Source organism: Microtus ochrogaster, chromosome 10 (assembly GCF_000317375.1).
Source record: "Microtus ochrogaster isolate Prairie Vole_2 chromosome 10, MicOch1.0, whole genome shotgun sequence".
Classification (NCBI taxonomy): domain Eukaryota; kingdom Metazoa; phylum Chordata; class Mammalia; order Rodentia; family Cricetidae; genus Microtus; species Microtus ochrogaster.
Genome location: NC_022016.1, coordinates 46105762 through 46114063, shown reverse-complemented (window position 1 = coordinate 46114063; position 8302 = coordinate 46105762). Strand labels below are relative to the sequence as shown.

Sequence of the window (8302 nt, the reverse complement as noted above, 5' to 3'; positions counted from 1 at the left end):
GAGACCTTGTCTGGGGTGGGGTGGGGACTAACTGTACAAAGTGCCACATGTAACGTTTTCCTAGTTTGGTATAGTGAAAATATGGAGGCAGAAAAATGAAAAAGGTATATACATAAACATGTAATAGACAGATAATAGGTAAGTAGATAGAATGATAGATAATAGATTAGAAAGATGATTAATGTTAAATTGATTGGCAATAGACAAACGTAATAGATTACATAGATGGCAGATGATAGACTATTGATATTCATATTATGATTTTCATGCTATTAGGTTTGTTATTTGATATCAGGTGGATGTTATTTATGATATTAGATGAATAATAGATTATTGATAGATAGGTGATAGATAGATAGATAGATAGATAGATAGATACATACATACATACATACATGATAGATAGATACATACATACATGATAGATAGATAGATAGATAGATACATACATACATACATGCATACATACATACAAAACAGTACCACAAGGACATAAACCAAAATGCTAATCATGTTTCCTGTTTCTGAAAATGATCCTGCATTTCAGGTTGTGTGTTTTTTTCAAGTCTTGGGCCATAGGGCTGGGGTTGTGGCTCAGTGATAAAGTGTTTGCCTAGCTTATCCAAGGCCTTGGGGTCCATCCCCTAGACCTAGAAGGCGCTTGCCAAATCTCCCATTCTAGATACATGTTTCCTTTTTTATCAAAAACCTGGTGGAGACCCCAATAAGTCAAAAAAAAGTAACACAACCCCAGAGTCATAGAAAAGAGGAAGCGAGAGGCACATGGGTTGATTCCACAGGAACTGGGAAGGCTTGGGTAGGATGGGTCAGGGGACCTAATATAAGGGACTGCCTATGTGGCAGGGGACTTCTGTCAGCTGCCGCTCTCACTCTGTGCTGGAACCATGAGACTCGCCCTGCTGTGTGGCCTGCTGCTGCTGGCTGGTGAGTGGGGATAGGTGTGAGGCTGGGGAGGGAGCAGGATCGAAGGTAGATCCTGAGTGTCCCACCCTAAACTGGCCTGCTCTGATCCTGGGGACACTAGAACTCCAGTTCCTAACATCTCCACTACCAGCAAGGACTCATCAAAGGATGCTTCTGGCTTCAGCCAGAGATCTGGGGCAGACTGAACTGTGTGGCATTCTGGGAAGAGGATCCCTCTCCCGCTGGCAGGGAGGGATCCGGGGACAGTTTCTACTCACTCTTTAGAAGATCAGATGTAAAAACATGGTTGCGTGCATATTGGCTTTCATTTTCTCAATCCATCTCAAGATACATGATTTTATAAAGGTCATTCATTTTTTTTTTTTTTGAGGCAGGGTTTCTCTGTAGCTTTTGGAGCCTGTCCTGGAACTAGCTCTTGGAGACCAGGCTGGTCTCGAACTCACAGAGATCAGCCTGCCTCTGCCTCCCGAGTGCTGGGATTAAAAGCATTCACCACCACTGCCCGGCAAGCTCATTCATTTTTTTAAAAGTGATTTTATAGCCCAGCAGTATGGCACACACCTTTAATCACAGCACTGGGAGGGCAGAGGCAGGCAGATCTCTGACTTGAGAGGGACACTTGCCCAGGGCTACAGGGAAGCCCATTAACAATGGAACTACAGAAATTCATCCTTCAACATAGAGACAATACAAGGCAGAGGCACACTTCTTAGGATCCGCGTTCACCCACCACCTCCTGGCAATACACGCTAGGCCAAACCACCTGACCTCTTCATCTCCTCGGCTCCACAGCATCCTCTCTCTGCTGCTGAGGAGACATCCTAGTGAGAAAACAGTGACCAAGCCTTACATAGAGTTTATCATCCTCTGCCCCCAAGGGATTCTTCTGACCATATATTCCTCATCCCTGGGAGTGGAGGGATGGAGGGGAACCAAGGACAAGCTAGTGAGATAGAAATCTCTGACGAGTTTTGGTAGACATCACTTGGGCTTACTTCCTCGGGCTTGGTCTGGCTCACTGCCAAATGAGGAGAAGCCGGACCACACAAAGCACACAGAATTTCAACTGAATGCATTGGCAAGGGAGAGCTGCCCCCTTCGGGAGGGAGCTGAGTTGAACTCGGCTTCTTTGAAGGATAGCTTCAAAGCAAAGAATTAGAGGGCAAGCCTAGTATGGTTGGTGGCTTACAACCAGAATCCCAGCACTCGGGAGGCTGAGACAGGAGGATAGTCATGGGTTCAAGACCACCTTGGGTTACAGAGGGAAAAATTGTTGGGGTGGGGGTGTGGGGAACATGGAGAGACAGAGAGGCCAAGAAAGGCAAGATTCTGAATTCAGATCTTCAGTTAGTGCCCACGGTGGATCCTGTCTTTGCAGTCAATTGCTTTGGGAATCTCCATCATGGAATCTGATGGAATGGTGGCTATCCTGGATGATTCCCGGGGGGGGGGGGAGATTATTTATCAGAACAGTCAAGGATTAGCTAGGCCTGTAGTTAACATCCCTTACCCAGGAGCACTGGGTCAAACAGGAGTGTGCACACAGAGAGGACACCACCACCCACACAATAGCCAGTCACTTCTAATTATGGCCCAGGGCCACCTGCTTATGACCTTCTCTTTGTCCACTGCATGAATGTCTCCCAATGCCTCCTTTCTCACATTAGAGTCCTCCAGAATGGGCCTCGGCTCTCCTTCATTTTTACTGTGTTCCTGAAGGAACTCACTGCGATGCCAGGCCAGGAACGGACAGCTTGGTCCCATCTCCCCTAAGCCTGTGGCTGCCCCTGACCTACATTTCCTGCGTTCTCCACACACACTCTTTTGTCCTCATCTCGTCTGTTTCTCCCAACTTTCCCCAGAATTCATCGATTCCATATATTTTATTTCTCCTAATTTAACATAATGTGCTCCTCTCTCCCAATAAAGCAGATTTCCCTTAAGATCAATTCTAGCCAGCAGCTACGAGGCCTGAAATGAGCAGCATTGATTTTTTAAATCACACTGCCTCCTCAGAGACCTACCAGGCGCTGTAAAACTCAGATTTCTCTAGAGAGGAAGGCACTGGTCGTGGGAGGAGGGTGAGTCAGGCCCTCTCTCCTCATTCTGAATTGGAAATCAATGCCCAGAGACAGAGAAGCCAGACAGCATCAGGTTTGATTCTGGTTCGATTTTCTTCCATCTATGACCTTGAGTAAATCAGGGAGCCTCGATCTGTTCATTCGGAAAATGAGGCTTACAAATGAAATTCCTGGGCTAGGGGGACAGCCCAGTTGGTAAAGATCTTGCCTTGAAAACATGAGAACCTGAGTCTGGCCCTCAGAATCTGAGTGGGAAATGCCAGGTGGGGTGGTTTGTGCTTGTAATCTCAGTACAGAGACAGGAGGATGCTGGTCTCACTGGTTTGCCGGTCCAGCCTAATTGGTGAACCTGACTGAGGCTAATGATAGACCTCGTCTCAAGGGCAAGTGGGCAGCGTTCCCTCTGTTCTCTCTACTCACATCTGCATGTGCCCAGACATGCACAAACACACACAGGTACACACACAGGCACACACACAGGCACACGCACACACACACACACACACACACACGCACATTCTTGGCAAGGGAGGCAGAGGCAGGCAGATTTCTGAGAATCCAAGGCTAGCCCGGTCTACATAATGAGTTCCAGGTCAGCCAGAGCTACACAGTGAGACTGTCCCAACAACAACAACAAAATGGAATTCCCAGCCGGGAACGGTGGCACAGATCATAATCCAAGCACTTGGGAGGTAGAGGCAAGAGGGTCAGGAAGTCAAGGTCAGTCTCATCTACTTCCACTCCTGTGCTATCTGAGACACTGCCTCAACTCTCCTCGCCAAAATAAGAGGTTCCCAGCACCCACCCCCATGTACCAACTCCCATTTTCACAGCAGCTCCACGGTGATGTGTGACGATCACGTTGGAAGAAATTGAGAGAGGAGGAAATGAGAGCCCTCCGGACCATCACTGCCACTTTTCTGTACACCTAAAGCTGTTCCAAAGTAGACGTTCGTTTATTGAAAAAGGGATGGAGGGGGCTAGAAAGATGACTCAGGGGTTCAGAGCACCTGCGGCTCTCGCAGGGGACCCAGCTTCGTTCACAGCGCCCACATCAGGCTGCTGACGAGCACCTGATTCTATGCAGTTTTTGAACGTCTGAAGGCACCTGCACTCATGTCTCCACACATACATGCACACACTCACACACACACACTCACACTCACACACACTCACACACACTCACACACTCACACACACACACTCACACACACTCACACACACTCACACACACACTCACACACACACTCTCACACACACTCACACACACTCACACACACACACTCACACACACAGAGAAAGAGAGTTAAAAATAATCTTAATAAACCTTTAAAAGGGGGATGGAATCAGGAAATTAATACTTGAGAGACCTGTTACTAAGGACTCAGTTCCCGTCGCTGTATTTTTTATTTTCGCTTCTCAGTTCTGGGCACAGAACTCGGGGCTGACACATGTTAAACTTGGGCTCGATCACCAAGCTACCCTACCCTAGCCAACACTTTTTAAAATACCAGTGGCAGCTGGCACTATTTGATAGCACCATCATCATCAGTCCCTTGCCTGGCCCAGCACAGTTGAGCCCCCACACCCCCATGGGATCTTGGTACTCCCATGACCTTCACCCCTTCCTTCCTTATTTGGTTGTGTGGCAGGTATAACTCCAACCCAGGGAGGGATCCTGAACCTGAACAAGATGATCAAACGTATGACTGGGAAGACAGCCTTATTCAGCTACCGGTTTTATGGCTGTCATTGTGGATTTGGTGGCAAAGGAGAACCCAAAGATGCCACAGACAGGTATATTCCCCTCCCTGGCCTACTTCGGACTCCCTCCTTCCTTCCATGTTTATAAAACGCATTTTGTAGTGCATGTACTATGTCCTGGGAACTCTGCTGAGGCTAATATAACCCCAGTCCTCTTGGAACTGGCCTTCTAGAAGGTTCCCCAGAATGCCTTGAAGTCCTGGCATCTTCCTAACCTGGGACTAATATCCCACACTCCTTGTTACCATTATATGTGGTATTCTGAAGCCCAACCTCGTTGTCTTTTCTTATTTGATTTTCACAATCATTTGGAGGGTCAGCCAGACAAGTCACGTGACCTTTGTCAAGGGTCTCAAGCCCCAAATTTATGTTTCTTCATCTGTGATGGGGGTGATACCAGCACCTCCATCATGGGCAAGTCATGGGGATTAAGAGAGAGTATGTGGTTGGAACAAGTATCTGGTGTATGGGAACCCTTGACCAACAGAGCTCTCGTGACCTCACGGCAACCTGAATGTCTTTGATCATCCCTGGTGGGCATGTGGGGGGGGAACAGGTGGTGACCAGAGTTGACCAGTAACTCCTACAGCGGTGTGCCCTGCCTGCCTCTCCCCATAGATGCTGTCAAAAACATGACTGCTGCTATGAACACCTGAAGACGGATGGATGCAGAACCATGACGGACAATTACAGATACAACATTTCCCAGGGCGTCATCCACTGCTGTGAGTGTCTGAGGGCCAAGGGCTGGAGCTGGGAAGTCCTAGCCCTCCCTGCCTCCGTAGACTTAGTGACATTACATAAAACGCTCACCGGTTGATGCTGTTCCTCTCCCATGAGACAGTAGGGAACAGGCAGAACAGGGTGGAGGTATGGAGAGGGCCAAGGGGACACCCTACCATTTTGGTATCCAGATGCCAGGCCCATCACTGACCAGCTGTGTGTTCAACCCTTTTTAACCTCTCTCAAATTCAGTGTCCTCCTTGGTAATCTGCAGAATCAAGATAGGAAGAACTTCAGGGGGTGCTAGCCATCCCCATTCTCGTAGAGGAACACATAGGTATCCCCAATATGGCCTTTCTTTTTACAACCCTTGGACCCTCATTGATTTTCACAATCATTTGGAGGGTCAGCCAGCCAAGTCACCTTAAGGTTAATGGAGCTACAGAAGCTAACACAGATGCTCACCTGGTGGGGACACTCACTCACTATCCCAGCTTCCCTTCAGAGCGTTGATCTGAGCCTGGACGGCTCCTTCACACTGCCTGGTCCTCCTGCTGGCCTGTGCCCCCCATGCTTCAGCTTGGCACTGCTTGTTCATTCTGTGACCCTCTACCACCTGCCTTCCCTCCTGTCCATTTGGCTCAGCTTCCTCCCTCCAGGACCAGCTTCTCAGTAGCTGCTCAGTGACTGTAGAATGAACGGATGTGATCACAGGAAAGGGAGCAAGAACAGAGAGGTGGAGGGCATGCACACCATCCGAAGAGGCTACTTGGGGGTGTGGGGGGGTTACCAGCGATGAGCAGGGACCCTGTGTTGCTTTCGGGACCCCCTCTATACCCCACAGGCAGTCTCAGGAAGGGACAGATACTGAGCCAGCCCCTGTTTCTTTCACCCACAGCTGACAAAGGGAGCCAGTGTGAGAAGCAGTTGTGTGCTTGTGACAAGGAACTGGCCACGTGCCTGAAGGAAAACCTGAGCACCTACAACAAGTGCCTGCGGATCTACTGGCGGCCCAGCTGCAGGGGCCAGACTCCCATATGCTAGGAGAGCTCACTATCTGACCCCTGGATTGCACCCTGTTCCAGGGCATGTCGAGCACTGAAGTCCCCTGCAGAATTGCTGCCTCCCACCCCAGTGTCTAGTCTCCTGGACCAGCTCCTTGCAAAAGGGCCTGGGCTTGAGGACTTCGCCTTGGTGTCTCTCTGCTATAAGGGACCTTTTTGTCTATCTTTGGCTGTTCTTCCTTCAAACTCTGGTCTTTCTGGGCCTAGGAGAAGATCTCACATATGTGTTCAGATCCCAGTCCTCTGGCCTGTGTCCTTCTCCCCAACCTCATTTGGTTTCCCCAGGTAACCTCCTAGAACCCAGTAAGGACACCACCACCAAGGACTTGAGGGCTGGGGGAAGCTGTAATCTTGTTGCTCTGGGTGTTGGGGCCTGGCCTGCCGTTTCTTGTCTATCTGTGCTTTCTCTGGGGTCTCCTGCTACAATGTAGACTCAGGGGCTCCTCCTCTGGAAGCCCTTCTGGGCTGGCACTACTCCCCATTTCTAAAGGTTCCTTTGTGCTGGACTCTCTGGGTGACATTAACACCCCACATGTCTCCTGAGGCCAGAGTGGTGAGATGTCCCTAAGGCTCCTCTCTTCCCAGGCCTGATGTCTTTCCCTGGTTCCCTGGAAACCTTCCTTTCTCCAAAGAGCCCTCTCAATAAACCATTAGCACAGAGCCCCTGACTCGTGTACCACCTCTAGGGAGACACATCGCAGACAGGTAACAGGAGAGCCCACTGTCTTCGTGTTCTTCCTGCCCCCCAGAACCATGGACCTAATTACAAAACCCAGAGCCGATACTGTAGCCAAGGAAAGTGTGTGTTCGTTCATCAGTGGCAGAATCAGGGGGAGGCATCCTTGGAAGCTCAGCCTCCCTCCTGAACAAGGATGCGTGCCCTTCTAAAGGGGAGAGGGTGGCTGGGGAGACTCCACTGGGTAGATAGTCTTTTTCTGCTCAAATCGATTCAGTCTACCTTCGTCCCTGCTATAGGGGTTGCAGAGGCTCTGGTGGTTGGCTGATCTGGTGTAGTGTCGGAAACAGAACTTGGCAAAAGGGATCATCTGGCAAGGTCTGAGCTGGGATTTGCCTGGCAACAACTCTTTCAGAGAACATCTGTCATTCTTGTGTGATTAGCTGTGCTTCGAGCCACGGCTGAGGCACCTAGAACCACCCACGCCCTCCAGCCTGTGACACACTGCAGGGAATGACAGAGCAGTCATTCTCCAAACCCTAGCAAGGCAGAGTACAGAACTTCCAGCTGTGGGCTCTGGGTTCAAGTTCCCACGGTTAAAATGCCCACTCTGGTGGGGGCCGTGACAGTAGGAAGTTGTGTGTGTGTGTGTAGGCCCTGCGGACAGAGACTACAATGCACGAAAAACTGCCGCTTTATTTTGAAAGTCTAATAAAAAGGAATCCTAGGCTTGGCGTGATGGTATGGAAGGCTGAGAGAAGAGGTGGTTAGTTCAAAGCCAGCTGCTTCTCATGCTACTGAGGGATTCCCCAGTTCCTCGCGGGCTAGGTAGAGAGGAAAACAGGAAGGGAAGGGGATCAGTGTGAGCTCAGTACTGTTAGTGTCCATGCAACTCTGAGCACAGTGCCCGAAGCCTGTGGGAAGCCCTGGGTTCTGTCCCCAGCACTGCACGGGAGAGATGGTGTATGGTTGGTGGCTGTAACCCAGCACTCAGTGGCAGAGGCAGAAAGGTCAGAAGTTCAAGGTCATCCTTAGCTTCGTCAAAACAG

The 8302-nt window shown here is 49.7% G+C and overlaps 1 protein-coding gene across 1 annotated transcript; it reads left to right on the top strand.

Moving 5' to 3' along the window:
• Positions 1-870: 870 nt before the first annotated feature.
• Positions 871-7220, top strand: Pla2g2d (phospholipase A2 group IID). The gene is made up of 4 exons (XM_005353380.2): positions 871-945; positions 4679-4823; positions 5409-5515; positions 6412-7220. Exons 1-4 carry the CDS (start codon positions 906-908, stop codon positions 6555-6557), a joined length of 438 nt encoding a protein of 145 aa, XP_005353437.1. The 5' UTR covers positions 871-905; the 3' UTR covers positions 6558-7220.
• Positions 7221-8302: the final 1082 nt, after the last annotated feature.